The 17,448-nt window shown below is 41.4% G+C and overlaps 1 protein-coding gene across 1 annotated transcript in view; it reads left to right on the forward strand.

Moving 5' to 3' along the window:
* LOC124776954 (transcription initiation factor TFIID subunit 7) overlaps positions 1–17,448 on the forward strand; it is an 80,349-nt gene that overhangs the window by 27,970 nt on the left and 34,931 nt on the right. Inside the window, exon 5 of the mRNA XM_047252186.1 lies at positions 13,795–13,931. Within this exon, the coding sequence (XP_047108142.1) occupies positions 13,795–13,931 (137 nt within the window). The remainder of the gene's footprint in view (positions 1–13,794; positions 13,932–17,448) is intronic.

Below are 17,448 nucleotides of genomic sequence, written 5' to 3' on the forward strand. Positions count from 1 at the left end.
TAATACTCACTCCATTTAAATTTAAAGCATAGGAAAGCACATTTATCTCATATTCATAGTGTATTGCAGCTGATTAGTTTGCTCACGTGGCAATCCATTTCCACTCGATCGGACGCTGAAACCTCAGGTAGTCTCTCTCGGACCTACCACTAAACTGCATCAAGTAATTATGGACGAACGTAATGCTAAATTCCTTAAACCTATAGGACACCATGAGCTGCTCTGTCTCATCTAACATAAGGGTACCTATGGTCGCATTCACGCCTCCAACTCATAAACTCAATACGTGTAGGTGTATCCTGTCACACACTACACTAAAATAATGGCCAGCTCCAACCTTATAAATACTTCAGGGACGTGTCCTTCACGTCTCAACCACAAACACTGCTCAATTCTATTACACTGCCTTTCCTTGCTACACCAGGTGAGTTTAATCTTACAACTTATCTGCATATTTTTCATAACACTAAGCAATCTCTTTTACTATTTCTTAGTTAGCTCTAATGTATACACTAGGTTTCACTACCACTTCAGATCCTGCTTGTACATGAATTCATATATCTTTTTAAATTACTGTTTGTGGACCATTTCAATAAAACAACACTTTGTACTTACTATATTACCAGGGTTCTATACATAATTGTTACTCAAATACATTTGTATCTTAATTACATCATACTTCTCTATTGTTTGTCACTATTAGGTCTGTCACATTAGGTATTTTTCTTCACTAATCGGTAGATAGAATGGTTATATAACTCATGGCTTGATAGTCATAACGGAAAATTTTCATGTCTGGAAAGAAGAGGTCGAAATTTTTGTGGACAGGAAAGAGGAAGAATGAGTGAGACCTGAAAGGGAAAGAAGATCTCACACAGCTGGGACTGCACAGCTGCCACACTGTGTAGAGGTTACAGAACAACCTCCTCCCTACAGCAGTCATTAGCTTGATGCTGTATTGATAACCATACCGGAAAATTTAATGTATGAAAGAAGAGGTCGAAATTTTTGTGGATAGGAAAGATGAAGAATGAGTGAGACCTGAAAGGGAAAGAAGATCTCACACAGCTGGGACTGCACAGCTGCCACACTGTGTAGAGGTTACAGAACAACCTCCTCCCTACAGCATTCATTGGTTTAATGCTGTAAAGAAGAGTTATAACGGAAAATTTTGTGTGTTGGAAGAAGATGTCGAAATTTTTGTAGATAGGAAAGATGAAGAGTGAGTGAGACCTGAAATGGAAAGAAGATCTCACACAGCTGGGACTGCACAGCTGCCACACTGTGTAGAGGTTACAGAACAACCTCCTCCCTACAGCATTCATTGGTTTAATGCTGTAAAGAAGAGTTATAACGGAAAATTTTATGTGTTGGAAGAAGAGGTCGAAATTTTTGAGGACAGGAAAGAGGAAGAATGAGTGAGACCTGAAAAGGAAAGAAGATCTCACACAGCTGGGACTGCACAGCTGCCACACTGTGTAGAGGTTACAGAACAACCTCCTCCCTACAGCATTCACTGGTTTAACGCTGTACTGATAATCATACCGGAAAATTTTAGTATTTGGAAAGAAAAGGTCGAAATTTTTTTGTAGATAGGAAAGAGGAAGAATGAGTGAGACCTGAAAGGGAAAAAAGATCTCACACAGCTGGGACTGCACAGCTGCTACACTGTGTAGAGGTTACAGAACAACCTCCTCCCTACAGCATTCATTCATAACCTTTGACCACGCCACGTCGATCTGAAAATACTTTATGATGCCTTTTTAGAACCTGTCTCAGTTCTTCCTTTTGATTGGCTGAAATCTTATCGATTTCCTGCAATTTAGCTTCTATTTTGTCTAAAATAATTGCTTCTTCTTCTTCTTCTGTGTTTAGCTTACTGTTACTAAGATTAACACCTTCGTCCCAATACCTCCTATTTTTCAGAACTCGTATAGGCAGCTCCCAAGTTCCATCATCAGTTACTACATGTTTATCACTAAAAGGTACTATAATTACTCCGGTTATTGGCAAGACCATTTTTAACTGGCTTCTTTCAAAGTCAACAACACTCTGATATTTTGACAAGAAATCTATGCCAATTAAAACCTCAATACTGAGATTGTTTACAATTAAACATCGATGATCAATTAAATTATCATTAATGTTAAAGGGCAGTAAAGCTTCTTGCTTTACCGTTTTTGACACCTTGCCAGTAGCACCAATTATTCTTAGTCCTGATACCCTCATTACTGTAAGCTTGTCTTTACCAGGTAATGCATCAAAGAAGGACTGAGATATTGCACTCACCTCACTTCCACTGTCTAAGAGACAACGTACATTGATACCCAACATATTCACTATTATTATAGGGTGGCTTATTCTAGGTTGTACAGGTGGTTCCTCACATTCATCTAGTAGTTCCTTTTGGATTTGTCTCCAACTAAAGTGATCGACATCTGTCTTCATTACATTTAGGTCACAGTGTGTAGGGGTTTCCTGAATTACATTTTCAGCTGCCTTTTCCAGTCGGTCTATTAATTTTAAATCGAAACACCGCACGACTTCATTACATTTAGTTTGCTGAACATGACCCAAATTACTGTAGTCTGAGCGATTCTGCGCCTCCAGACCGGGCATAACACTAGTTACAGCTAAACCACTTTTACTATTTTCGTCGGGTTCCTTCTCCAGTGACAACTGGTCACAGCTACTGGGTTCATCGACCCTCAACAGCCTACCCTCTACATTCTCACTTACCTCCTGTCCTAAATCTATTAGTACATTATCAACATCCTGCACAGGCACTTTAGATAAGAGCACATCATTCTCATCGTAAATATAAGCATGAATTTCTTCAGCTTCTTCACCTGACAATTCAGTATTTTGTAGCTCGTCCCTATCGTTACACAGCTGCGCCTTCTCTTTCTCTTCCCACTTAGAAAGCGTCTCTAATACGGTATCTATCAAATACTGTGAGTGATCTAATATTTCTGTTGTATCCTTAGATGCTACCGACACTTCATCCATCTGTTCAGTTTGAGTATCCTGATCTGTCTTACCAATTCCCGTAACTACTGGCATAGGAAAAGTAACCGCCTGGTGAGCGCCAGTGTCCTCATAGACGGGAACTAGTTTTCCTGCCTCGGCATACTACTGTTTCCTTTAGTTTCATTATAGTTAGCTGGCATAGCCTTACTTTCCGTACTGTTGTTTACATGCATATTTCTGTTAGGAACAAAATTATTATCCCTTGGATGCCATTGTTGGTTCTGATAATTATTTCCCCAATTCCTACCTCTCTTAGGATGGCGAACACCCACTGTCCTGATGTTTACATTGCCATTTTGCTCGTTCCTAAAATTACTATTATTGTTATTGGCATTTCGGTTATTACGTGCTTGCTCCTCATTGGCAGCAACACGTTCTACACGTTCCAAATACTCAATGAAACGATCCAGATTGTCTCTAGGGGCTGATATAATTCTAGTTTGCCAATACCATGGCAGTTTGGCTTCAAGACCCAGTATTATCATTTCAGGTTTCAGCTTTTCGTCCAAATGTGACAAACGTGAAATCCATGACCTAGCAAACTCTTTAATTGATTCCTTGCCTGCATTGAAGCGTTTTCCACTCCAAAATTCTCTCAACACTTCATTTTGCTTATTGCTAGACCAATATTCATTAATAAAAGCTGTTTTAAACTCTGCTAATGTTTTACACTTCAACATAACATCAGCTGACCAACGCATGGCGTCACCTGCTAAATGGCTTCTAACAAATGAGATTTTCTCTCGTTCAGACCAAGTTGGTGGAATCACATCTTCAAAATCGTTCCAGAAATCTAGCGGGTGGATATTTTTATCTGGATCAAACCGCAAAAACTGCCGACACCCGATAAAAGCGGCATTTGCAGCTACAACTTGCTGTATACTACCATTACCAGAAGTTACTGAATCTACTTTACTCTCAATGTTAGCAATGTTAGTACTAATATTTTCTACTCTCAATTCAACATTATCTACTCTTTGTACAATATGAGTAGTATCAGCTTTGATTGCATCTACGTCTGCTTGACATATGTTTACTTTAATATTAACATCTTTAAATCTATCTGAGCACAGTTCAGACTCCGCCTCGATCTTTTCTGTTAACTTGTGCTCCAGCTTCGCATCTTCCATTTGGAAGTCTTTGCGAACCTCAGCAACTTCGGATTTAACTGTTTTATACATTTCAGAAAACTGTTGAGCAACCTTTTTCTTAATATCTTCATGATTGTAATCAATTTTATAATTCAAACTGTCTAGATCCTCTTTCAACTTATTGCAACCAGCCTTGAAGGTATCGTCCATTACCTCCAATCGTTTATTAAAATTTGTTTGGCTGGCCATAATTTCAGACTTTAATTCAGCTGTCATTTGTGCATTACTGGCAGCTATTGCTTGTAATATAACATTTAGATCAACAGCCCCAGCATCTTTGGGTTGCTCACTAGCTGGCTTTTTATCACACTCAGGCGACGAAAAACTAGCTCCAACACCAGAATCATCAAAACTAAATGAAACTTCTGACTGATTAGTCATATCTAACTTCTCCTTCTTAAACTCTACCATCTCTGATGACTGTTTCATTTTTAATTCATCAGAGAAACTATCATCCAATAAATTTACAATTTCTACTTTCCGCTTTACTACAGGGGTCTCTATTATTGAATCATTGCCCCTTCCCACACTACTGTCAGGAGACAATACTTCATTTTTCACTTTAACATTACTACTTTCATGCATATTTACACTTGAACCGTTGTCTGGATTTACCGTTCCCTCAACAGACATAGGTTCAGATATAAGTTTAACCTCAGTTTCTTTTGGCGGTTCCATCGCCGACAGTCTTTTAGTGCAGGTTAGTAAAAATTTTAACAGCTTTTCACCTAACTTAGTTCCTTCTGCACGACGTATGGCGTTGCCGGCGCGGCGTACCAGGATTCCTGATGCGACGTGGCACGTTGAACTGCAGACGGCTCTCCGACGGCTGTTGTGTGTTTGCGTGGCCCGCAATTGCAGGCTCTGCGCCGACTGCTCCAGCGGACGATTGCGGTGAGGCGAAACTGGCTTCTCGCGATGCCGGCAGCACCGCTAGACTCAGTGCCAGCTCCGTCAATCCAGATGCGTTGTTAATCCAATTGCGTCGTCCACATACACACGTAACACTTTCACTGTTTAATACTCAGTTGCGTGTCGCATTTCACTCGCGAATCCGAATAGTTAAAAATCACTTTCACTTAGTTGATATTTCCCGGCCGATGCACCATATGTGGGGCGGCGGTTTGGTTTGTAAAAATAAATTAAATCTGATTGCTGGATAAATGCTTGCGTGTTGAATCAGTTTCTGGCTTTTAGTATGTTGTTAATGCTGTCTTTCGCCGTTCTCAACACTGGCTCTCTATTTACTTCTTGGCACCCAGAAAGTGATTTAATAAAACATGGAGCCAGTAATCAGAGATCCTAGTGCCCACTTCAATTGAGATACCATTATAGCTGCTGCTTATAGCTCTGAGGAATTAGGAGATTGTCCGGGATTTCTAATCAAAAACGGTTTTCCAAAATAGTTGAGTATATTCTGAAATTCACTGATAAAAAACACAAGTATCCCTACAATCTAACTAACAGAGCAGTTCAGAGTCTAATGCGCTGATGCAACTATAAATGTCCGAATTAAATGTTAAAAAGAATGCTCGCCATAATTTGATGAAAATATTTCATCAAACGCCACGCTAAATATTTGGTAGAATGTCTGTCCCGCGACGGCACGTGAAAATACGACAATACGCAAACTGAAGCTCGATAATGAAAATAATCCCAGAATTAACACTTCACTTGGAATGTTTTCATGGTTCCGCGTATCTCTAGTAACTTAATACGGCACCCGAGGCTGTTTGTAGCAGATGCACTGATGCGACGCGACTACCGACATAGATGGCGTGTCATTCAGCGTCTGGAGAGAACTGGGGCCTTGCTTCCTCGCGTAGCGTCCTTATATATAAAGCCGCGGTGCGGACGGCGAAGGGAATGCCTGATCTTTTCGGCTCTCTCGACTAGCCGCTGGGCTAGTAACGCACCACTTCAAGTTACATAATAATTTATAGCTTCTTTTGCTGATTGCCGATGAAGCTCTTAATTTAAACGTGCATTCAACACCCAGGTAAGTATTGATAATAAAATTTTGACGTGGCTAAGTTAAATATTTTGGGCGAGAGAATTAATTAAATTACACTGCATGCAGTAGATGAGCTCTGAACTGGCCCTTTTGAGATCCGCTATCGCTATAATTTTATAGGTACTAAAAGGAAACTTTACACATCTTCATAGTCATAGCGGACCTCCAACCTATTTAAATTTAAACATCCTAGCCTTATTTATTAACCTACTTAATCTATCTTGCTTCCTTCAGTTTTGAGACGAAAACCACAAAATCATGAATTTCCACTAAAATCTTAATTTGTGAAATCCAAAGTACTATTTTTGTTAAATCATTATGAAAGATGAATCTAAATATAAATTTTGAAGTCTCTAGCTCTTTTCTGTTGCGCCAATGATTTTTTCAGAAAAACGCCCAAATTTCGAAAATGACTGAAGTTATCGAACTGATATTTAACACACATTAATTTAGTATTATTTCTGACATGCTAGAAAAGTTTTAGGTTCTTTGCTTGATTTTTAAAGTATTGCGCAACATTTATGACGTCAGAGCTTGTTACAGCAGACTGGCTGGCACACAATGGAAACGGATGAGAATTTATTACAGCATGAGTAGGCTGCTTCCCTACAGCGGCAACTTGAAATTAGCAGAGATTGAGGCCTGGTGGATAACGGGAAGAGAGGATATATTGAAGAGCAAGTTCCCATCTCCGGAGTTCGGATAGGTTGGTGTTAGTGGGAAGTATCCAGATAACCTGGATGGTGTAACACTGTGCCAAGATGTGCTGGCCGTGCACCAAGGCATGTTTAGCCACAGGGTGATCCTCATTACCAACAAACACTGTCTGCCTGTGTCCATTCATGTGAATGGACAGTTTGTTGCTGGTCATTCCCACATAGAATGCGTCACAGTGTAGGCAGGTCAGTTGGTAGATCACGTGGGTGCTTTCACACGTGGCTCTGCCTTTGATCGTGTACACCTTCCGGGTTACAGGACTGGAGTAGGTGGTGGTGGGAGGGTGCATGGGACAGGTTTTACACCGGGGGCGGTTACAAGGGTAGGAGCCAGAGGGTAGGGAAGGTGGTTTGGGGATTTCTTAGGGATGAACTAAGAGGTTACGAAGGTTAGGTGGACGGCGGAAAGACACTCTTGGTGGAGTGGGGAGGATTTCATGAAGGATGGATCTCATTTCAGGGCAGGATTTGAGGAAGTCGTATCCCTCCGCAAACATGCCTTCACCCTAGCCAGATTACGTTCGCATATTTTATTTTCTCAGGCTTGTCTGACATTTGGCATAACCCCCAAAGGCCTCACACTTAAAGTTCACATCTCTGGCTGCAACCCTTCTTTCCATCAGTCCCTGTACCAGTTCCAAACTGAACATTCCATTGCCCTCACCCACCTAATCCTTCACCTACACATCAACTCAGCCAATGAACACACCCGTTAACTCCTATCCTTAATAAAAGTCCTCAATCTTTCCTCTCCCACATCCACACCGGCTATTCAGAGCATCCTCCTACAGGCCAACCGCAAATTAGAACAGCATGCCACCCTTCACCTCAAAAAACTATCCAATCTCCTGGTTTCCCACCTCCGGAAAGGCAACTCACTCACCCTTCACAACCTTTCCAGCAATCCTCAACCACCTCTCATTGCACACAAACCCAGTCTCTCCCATCTACTCAGTCTCCCACTTCCAGCTCCACTCCCTCCAAAACCTCAAAATTCCAATCAACACAATCTGGCACCACAACACCCTAATTCAGTAGTTAACCTTTCCTCCAAACCTCTCTCCCAATCCGAAACCTCTGTCCTATCCAAAGGCCTCACCTTCAGCCCCACTCCCAGATTCAACCAAACAGCCCTCGTCAAAGATTTACTGTCCTACACTCGTGCTCTCTGCTGGAAGTATCACTTTGCCACGAAGAAAAATGATCCTAATCCTACCCCTAATGATCCAACTCCCCAAGACACTATCCAAATTGAACCCTGCCTGGAACAGTTCCGTCCTCCGTCACAGCGGGACCCACCCCTCTTCCTCAAAATCACCCTCTCCAAACCTTCCAGGAATTTCTGACTTCCAGCCTTGCCTCTCAATCCTTCTTAAAAAACCTTAATCCTACTCCCAACATCACCACTGCTGAAGCCCAGGCTATTCGTGATCTGAAGGCTGACCGGTCCATCGTCATTCTTCCGGCGGACAAGGGTTCCACGACTGTGGTACTTGATCGTCGGGAGTATGTGGCATGAGGGACTGCGTCAGCTTTCAGACAACACCACATACAAAGTTTGCCAAGGTAATCCCATTCCTGATGTCCAGGCGGAGCTTCGAGGAATCCTCAGAACCTTAGGCCCCCTACAAAACCTTTCACCTGTCTCCATCAACCTCCTGACCCCACTGACACCCCGCACCCCTACCTTCTACCTTCTTCCTAAAATTCACAAACCCAATCATCCCGGCCGCCCCATTGTAGCTGGTTACCAAGCCCCCACAGAACGTATCTCTGCCTACGTAGATCAACACCTTCAACCCATTACGTGCAGTCTCCCATCCTTCATCAAAGACACCAGCCACTTTCTCGAACGCCTGGAATCCTTACCCAATCCGTTACCCCCAGAAACCATCCTTGTAACCATTGATGCCACTTCCTTATACACAAATATCCCGCACGTCCAGGGCCTCGCTGCGATGGAGCACTTCCTTTCACGCCGATCATCTGCCACACTACCTAAAACCTCTTTCCTCATTACCTTAGCCAGCTTCATCCTGACCCACAACTTCTTCACTTTTCAAGGCCAGACATACCAGCAATTAAAGGGAACAGCCATGGGTACCAGGATGGCCCCTTCGTACGCCAACCTATTCATGGGTCGCTTAGAGGAAGCCTTCTTGGTTACCCAGGCCTGCCAACCCAAAGTTTGGTACAGATTTATTGATGACATCTTCATGATCTGGACTCACAGTGAAGAAGAACTCCAGAATTTCCTCTCCAACCTCAACTCCTTTGGTTCCATCAGATTCACCTGGTCCTACTCCAAATCCCATGCCACTTTCCTTGATGTTGACCTCCACCTGTCCAATGGCCAGCTTCACATGTCCGTCCACATCAAACCCACCAACAAGCAACAGTACCTCCATTACGACAGCTGCCACCCATTCCACATCAAACGGTCCCTTCCCTACAGCCTAGGTCTTCGTGGCAAACGAATCTGCTCCAGTCCGGAATCCCTGAAGCATTATACCAACAACCTGACAACAGCTTTCGCATCCCGCAACTACCCTCCCGACCTGGTACAGAAGCAAATAACCAGAGCCACTTCCTCATCCTCTCAAACCCAGAACATCCCACAGAAGAACCACAAAAGTGCCCCACTAGTGACAGGATACTTTCGGGGACTGGATCAGATTCTGAATGTGGCTCTCCAGCAGGGATACGACTTCCTCAAATCCTGCCCTGAAATGAGATCCATCCTTCATGAAATCCTCCCCACTCCACCAAGAGTGTCTTTCCGCCGTCCACCCAACCTTCGTAACCTCTTAGTTCATCCCTAAGAAATCCCCAAACCACCTTCCCTACCCTCTGGCTCCTACCCTTGTAACCGCCCCCGGTGTAAAACCTGTCCCATGCACCCTCCCACCACCACCTACTCCAGTCCTGTAACCCGGAAGGTGTACACGATCAAAGGCAGAGCCACGTGTGAAAGCACCCACGTGATCTACCAACTGACCTGCCTACACTGTGACGCATTCTATGTGGGAATGACCAGCAACAAACTGTCCATTCGCATGAATGGACACAGGCAGACAGTGTTTGTTGGTAATGAGGATCACCCTGTGGCTAAACATGCCTTGGTGCACGGCCAGCACATCTTGGCACAGTGTTACACTGTCCGGGTTATCTGGATACTTCCCACTAACACCAACCTATCCGAACTCCGGAGATGGGAACTTGCTCTTCAATATATCCTCTCTTCCCGTTATCCACCAGGCCTCAATCTCTGCTAATTTCAAGTTGCCGCCACTCATACCTCACCTGTCATTCAACAACATCTTTGCCTCTGCACTTCTGCCTCGACTGACATCTCTGCCCAAACTCTTTGTCTTTAAATATGTCTGCGTGTGTCTGTATATGTGTGGATGGATATGTGTGTGTGTGCGAGTGTATACCCGTCCTTTTTTCCCCCTAAGGTAAGTCTTTCCGCTCCCGGGATTGGAATGGCTCCTTACCCTCTCCCTTAAAACCCACATCCTTTCGTCTTTCCCTCTCCTTCCCTCTTTCCTGATGAGGCAACAGTTTGTTGCGAAAGCTTGAATTTTGTGTGTATGTTTGCGTTTGTTTGTGTGTCTGTCGACCTGCCAGCACAGAAAGACTTACCTTAGGGGGAAAAAAGGACAGGTATACACTTGCACACACACACATATCCATCCACACATATACAGACACAAGCAGCTTGTCTGCTTGTGTCTGTATGCGAAAGCTTGAATTTTGTGTGTTTGTTTGTGTGTCTGTCGACCTGCCAGCACTTTCATTATATATATATATAAACAAAGATGAGGTGACTTACCGAACAAAAGCGCTGGCAGGTCGATAGACACACAAACAAACACAAACACACACACAAAATTCAAGCTTTCGCAACAAACTGTTGCCTCATCAGGAAAGAGGGAAGGAGAGGGGAAGACGAAAGGAAGTGGGTTTTAAGGGAGAGGGTAAGGAGTCATTCCAATCCCGGGAGCGGAAAGACTTACCTTAGGGGGAAAAAAGACCAATGTCTGCTTGTGTCTGTATGTGTGGATGGATATGTGCGTGTGTGCGAGTGTATACCTGTCCTTTTTTCCCCCTAAGGTAAGTCTTTCCGCTCCCGGGATTGGAATGACTCCTTACCCTCTCCCTTAAAACCCACTTCCTTTCGTCTTCCCCTCTCCTTCCCTCTTTCCTGATGAGGCAACAGTTTGTTGCGAAAGCTTGAATTTTGTGTGTGTGTTTGTGTTTGTTTGTGTGTCTATCGACCTGCCAGCGCTTTTGTTCGGTAAGTCACCTCATCTTTGTTTTTATATATAAGTTTTCCCACGTGGAATGTTTCCTTCCATTATATATATATTTTATGGCACTTAGTACCAAGGTTATCACTTCCCAATTGCCCTGTTAACTACATCTTAATTATATTTCAAGTGTATCATTTTTGCGTAAAACCTTGTTTCAGCTATGTTAAGTGTCAGATTATCATTGCCCAACAAACACACAAACAAAGATATAAGTGACTGCATGAGTTGTTCACCAAATACGTTTCTGATATCATAAACTGTTAAGTTAGTAAGCAGTGTGATATTGTCAAACTGAACACCCATATTAGGGCAATGCTGTTTTCAATTTTTATACTATCACCTTGGCTTATCTTTTTCTTTGGAATATCACAGAACAGATACATACCTTTCTCCTTTTGGTGATAACTTTCGTTTTGTCATAACATGCTGTGGCCCTTACTAACCAGCAGCCTTGGGTAACTGTGGTGTATGATTAATTTAGCAAGGATCCTGTTGGAAGGGAGAGGGGAAACCCTGTGGATCTCTGAGTAGTGGGTAATGAGGAATGGGTTTGCCTCAGCTGAATCACAATATTCTGGAGTATATTGAAATAAACATTTAATAATTACAAATTCAACAATTAAGTAAATCTGTTATAGCTTTCAAAAGGTAAGAAATCCTATTATGGTTTTAAACAGGTAGTTGATTGCTTTCTGTGAATGACACACAGGTTTACTCTTAAAATTCATGATCTTTCCTGTAGTTCCCAACACTGGAACTGATGATTATTTAGGACAGACTCATGCTGGCCCAATAAACATGTGACAAATTGTATAATTCTTCTTTAATTTACCCCACACCTCCTCAATATAGTTTGGTAAGGATTCCACGCTGATGGACAATATTCAAAATAGGAACTTCACAAGGCACTCTTCCAACTGAATCTCTGTCCTCAATCTGCCTTCACATCAACTTGTGAGTGTTCCATTCTAAATTGCTCTGGATGTATACATTTACAGTTGTAATCAGTTCCAATGATTATCTCTTAATCATGCAATAAAATGATGTCATTTGTTTCAGCTCACTTTCTATAGTTCATTACGTTTATTTCTGGAGATCAGTTGCTGGTCTTTGCATTAAGATTTGATCAGTTGCAGATACATCTGCATTTGCAACAGTTTGCAGATTTTGTGATTTGCTTGTTGCAGTTGGATTGTTTATAAACTACAGTAGAGAGCTAGTTATGTATCACACCATTTATGTAATGTTTATGTATGTATGTATATCACACTTGTGGTCATGTTTACTACTTTTTTCTGACAGTGTCTTCACATAACCGTGTATTGACTGTTCTTTGATTGGGAACTTCAGTCCAGATACATACCTGATCTGGTGATCCACAAAGACATAGTTTGTTTTGTAGGTGGCAGTGCAGAACTGTTTTGAAGGCTTTCCAATTGACAATAAATTCAGCACTAATGTTGGCACTGCTATGTATATCCTTCTCGGTCTCGTGAATTCTCTCTGGTAGGTCAGTGTGGATCTGCAATAAACTGTGCAAGTAGAGAGGGTACCTGTCTGTCTTGTATCTGTGCTACAGTTGGAAAGAGGAACTGTAGTACATTTTTATGAAAATCAACCTTGACAGGCAAAATTTAGTATCGAATCCTTTAGTTTATCATCTTTTAAATGGATGTTAATAGGAGCAAAGGGTGATTGGGTGTTTTTTTTTGGATGTTGCGTAGCACAAGAACTTACTTTTTCAGTAGAGGATTTGAGTGGCTCAGTGGTCAAGTGCCAGACTACAAGTGCAAAGATCTCTGGTTTGACCCTCAATCAGTCCTAGAATTTTTATCAGTCAGTTACCACTTCTTTCACCTCTGGCAATGTTTGTTGATGTGAAAAATTGAGAGTTACACTGTGGTTCAGAATCTACGTTAAACGCTGGCTGCTGTAGTGGAGCAGTTCTAGGCGCTTCAGTCTGGAACCACACTGCTGCTAGGGTCGCAGGTTCGAATCCTGCTTTAGGCATGGATCTGTGTGATGTCCTTACGTTAGTTAGGTTTAAGTAGTTCTAAGTCTAGGGAACTGATGACCTCAGATGTTAAGTCCCATAGCGCTTTGAGCCATTTGAACTACGTTAAACTGTAGGTCCCCCCATAACTAGCTGATGAAATCAGCTCAAAAGTTGGAGGAAGGCAAAGGCATATCACTTCCAACAGGACCAGTGGTGTTCAAAACAATCTTTAGATTGGTGATGGCTTTACTTACACTAGATAAAATTTTGTATATTGAAATAGTTTGAACAAAGCTGCATTATTTGTTAATATTGTATGGTATACGAAAAATTATGATGGGAAATGATTTTTGCTATCAGTAGTCATTTAGTCACATGTTTCAGTGTCTCCATCCAGAAAACATGTCAGAAAAAATATGTAAGTGCTTTAGGATTGGTTTTGTGTAACAATTTATGTTTGCAAAAGTGCATGTCACCCAACAGGTCTGCATTTCAGTGATTGAACTTTGTAGATTCCCATCATAATGCTGTAGAATTCAGGAATTTTCTGTAATTACCTTTTTTGCCCTAGCTGAGCATGAAATATTTGGTGAGGCTGTGAGTGACTCAGAAGAGGAAGAAACAAAAATAAATGTCACAGAATTTGAAGAAGAGACAAGTAGACCTTCTGCTGATGACAGTCATATGTCTGATTCTACATCATTGCAGGTAAATAATAATAATAATAATAATGAACTAGTGTTAATGTCATGAATCAATGTAATCCAAAGGAACATTTGAATTTGTCACCTACTTTTTGCAGTGCACAGTTGCTTCTGTAACTGTCATCATTCTCTTCCTCATTGTCGTTGAAGTTGAAATTTCTTGTATATTTCTTTCACATTTATGTTTTGTCAACCTCTTGCTATAAAGGTGGAATCGCAGCATTTCCTCACCTAGTCCATCAGATGTAGAGTGCATTGGTAATTAACAGCTGTCCCTGATATCTGTTCTGCTTACTTGTCCTCGGAGGTATTATGGCGTCACACAAAATATCACTTATGGCTGTAGCCATAATCCATGTTCTCATAGTCCTGTGCAGCATATTCGATTATCCAGCAAAGGTGTATCTCTGGACTCAGATTAATTCATGCACTGTTACACTTTCCAAACAGTCACCAGTCTTGATCTAGCCAGCAAAACTGACTTCATATTGTCACTATTCCAGCACATCAATATTCCAACACCAACTATAAATGCCATGTAAAAATTTAACTCCATTCAGAAAGGTTGCAATATCCAGCCATTGGACTGGTTAACTCATGCTGCTAATACTCTGTACACTAGTCCAAATAGTCCCTTGGAGCTTATGCAACTAGTGCCCAGAAATGGTTTTTTTTAATCATTATTTCTGTCTTTGGTCACAATATGAAGTCCTTCAACGATGACCATTTTCAGTCAGTAATGACCATCTTCAGATCTGTTCTACACCATGTATGTTGTGATAAAAGACTGGAATAAAAAGTGACAGTACCTGGATCACTGTTTGTATTCGCAGCTATGTTGCAGCTGGTGAATGTCCAGAAAGACAAAGCAGCAACATAGTTTAAAGTAAATAGGTCAGAAATCACTCAAAAACACAATACCTCAATTTCCATACAAACAAATGTCATTTATTAGTTTTAATTACTCCTTGCCAAATGTGACACCCTCCTCAAACACAACCTCCCATTAGCTACTATTTTAAGCTCTTTTTTTTTTTTTTTTTTTTTTTTTTTTTTTTTTTTTTTTTTTTGCACAGTAACTTCATCAATCACTGTGGGTCCCTCATTCCCAACTTGAAATATGTAACACTTAAAACATTTCCTCAGCCGTCCCCTCTCTCCTCTCCTCCCCTCCCCAGGCCCCACAATGTGCTTCCTACATCTAGTTGTAATCCTGGCGGACTTCTAGATTTTGCAAGGTCCAAGACACTCTGAAATTATTTTAAATATACAGGCCATTTTCCCTATCATTGTTGGGAGCAGCATAAAGGCATATCCATTAGTTATTTTGTGTCTTTGATAATAGCACTCTTCTGGAAAGTGCTGCATCCTGCCAGAACTTCTCTTATGTTTATTTCCTACTTAAACTGTGGGGGACAAAATCTGACAACCAGGGATTGTCTCTAACAGTTAAGCCAGTCTAGCAGATTTGGATCATTACATTTAGCTTCCAATGTGAATCCCCCCGCCCTGTCTACCCATAAACCTCACTTTTAGATGGATTAGGAAAAACCAACTTGTCAGTTCCCAGTTTCCAAGCTAAACCACCAACCCAGAGAAATCATGGAAACTCTTGTGTAGTTTACAGCAAAAGTCACATCTTGAAAATGTGGCTGTTTACTGGGCCAGGCTCAAGAGAAAATAAAATCCGTGCCTCAGTTAAAATCTAAATTTTATAATTAATTTCTCACCCTTGTCTCAGTATACTCGGAAATGATATATCACACATTTTCCTGTTTTCTACTGCTGCATTGTACACTGACTTCTTCCTTCTCTCTGCTGCATTTAAAGTATAAGGTATTTGCTTTTTATGGTGCTCATCACTTTTGTGGCTTTCTCATTCTTCTTCAGCTTACTGGATCATAATTTTTGACTTTGTGAGGTGGTCTGCAACTGTTCATTTTGTCAGAATGTTCACTCAGTTTTCTTCTGTTATCTTCACTTTTGTTTCTTAGAGTAAATTGCTTAATTATGTACTAATATCACTGTTTCTTAATCTGCATCCTGAAAGGCAATTCGAAGTGTTTCTAGGCAGCTCTAAAAGCCACAAACGGAAACTAAATAATGGACTACCACAGGGATCTGTTTTAGCCCCATCACTATTCAATTTATACATTAGTGATTTACCAACCACAATATGAACTAAATTCATCTATGCTGATGACATCATACTGGTAGCACAGAGCAGTAATTTCGAAGATGGTGAATGAATTCTTGCGGAGGATCTGGAGAAGATGTCAACTTTCTTTAAGACTTGTAGATTGATCCCGAGCACATCAAAAACTGAAGTTTCTTGTTTCCATCTAGCGAATCGTGCTGCGAACTACAAACCAAGAGTTCTGCTCAATGGAAAACGTTGAGGTACAATCCTTTCCCAAAATATCTCGGAATCACTCAAGATAGAACCCTGAGCTACAAAGAGCACATCACCAAGCTTTCTCATAACGTTGCTGCAAGGAACAACGTACTACATAAGCTCAGTGGGGAACCCCTGTTGACTGTCTGCATTTAACTGGCATCAGTCTTGTGTACTCTGCTGCCGAGTACTGTGCACTTGTCTGGTTGGAAAATGTACATGTGAAGAAGGTAGACACAAAACTTAATGACACATTGCACTGCATTACTGGTTCCATCAAATCAACCCCATGCCACTGATTACCTGTACTTAGTCACATCCCTCCACCTCACTTAAGGTGGAAACAAACTCTACTGAGGGAGGCCAAGAAAATCTTTGCATCACCCTCTCTACCACTGCACCAGGAATTCTGTTATCCACCACAGCCACAATTGCGATCAAGAAGACCAGCAAGTGTTACTGCTGGACAACTCATCGTGGATGGTTTTGATCTAAATAAAAGCTGGAAGCATGAATGATAGACAAAAACATTGGGAACAAGAGCCCATCACCTTGATTCCACAAAGAAGCCAAAGGGTGCTTAAGGACTGGACGTGGTTGTTATAGGTACTTCAGTACAAATGGGGCTGGATCAGTTCACCAATGTGTGAATGTAATCAAGAAGAGCAGATAATTGAACATTTAGTCCAACGCTGTCCACTTCATTCATACCCTGGAATTCCCGAAGACTTGTTCACTCTCACACCCAGCTTAATTAACTGGTTGAAAAACACGGACTTTAAGGTTTAATCTTGTCTAATATCATATGTATATTGTATAAAATCATTTGCCTTATATCAACTGTATATTGTATAAAATCACCATACGATTACATAAATCTGCATCCTCCGGTGCAACCTTTCACAGTTCGAAGAAATCTCATTTCGGCTGCTTGTTGGTTTTTAAATGACACACTACTCACTTCTGTAGAGTAATGTGAGGATGGTCATTACTTTATAAAACTTCATCCCTATTATTTTTTGTGCCTTGTCTCTAAAGTACCTGTTTATCATCCCACATATGTTTCCAAATTTTGCTGCTTTCTTCCCACATCTTCATCATACCTGTATGTGATATCACATCCCAG

The sequence above is a fragment of the Schistocerca piceifrons genome, chromosome 2, assembly GCF_021461385.2.
Source record: "Schistocerca piceifrons isolate TAMUIC-IGC-003096 chromosome 2, iqSchPice1.1, whole genome shotgun sequence".
NCBI lineage: Eukaryota > Metazoa > Arthropoda > Insecta > Orthoptera > Acrididae > Schistocerca > Schistocerca piceifrons.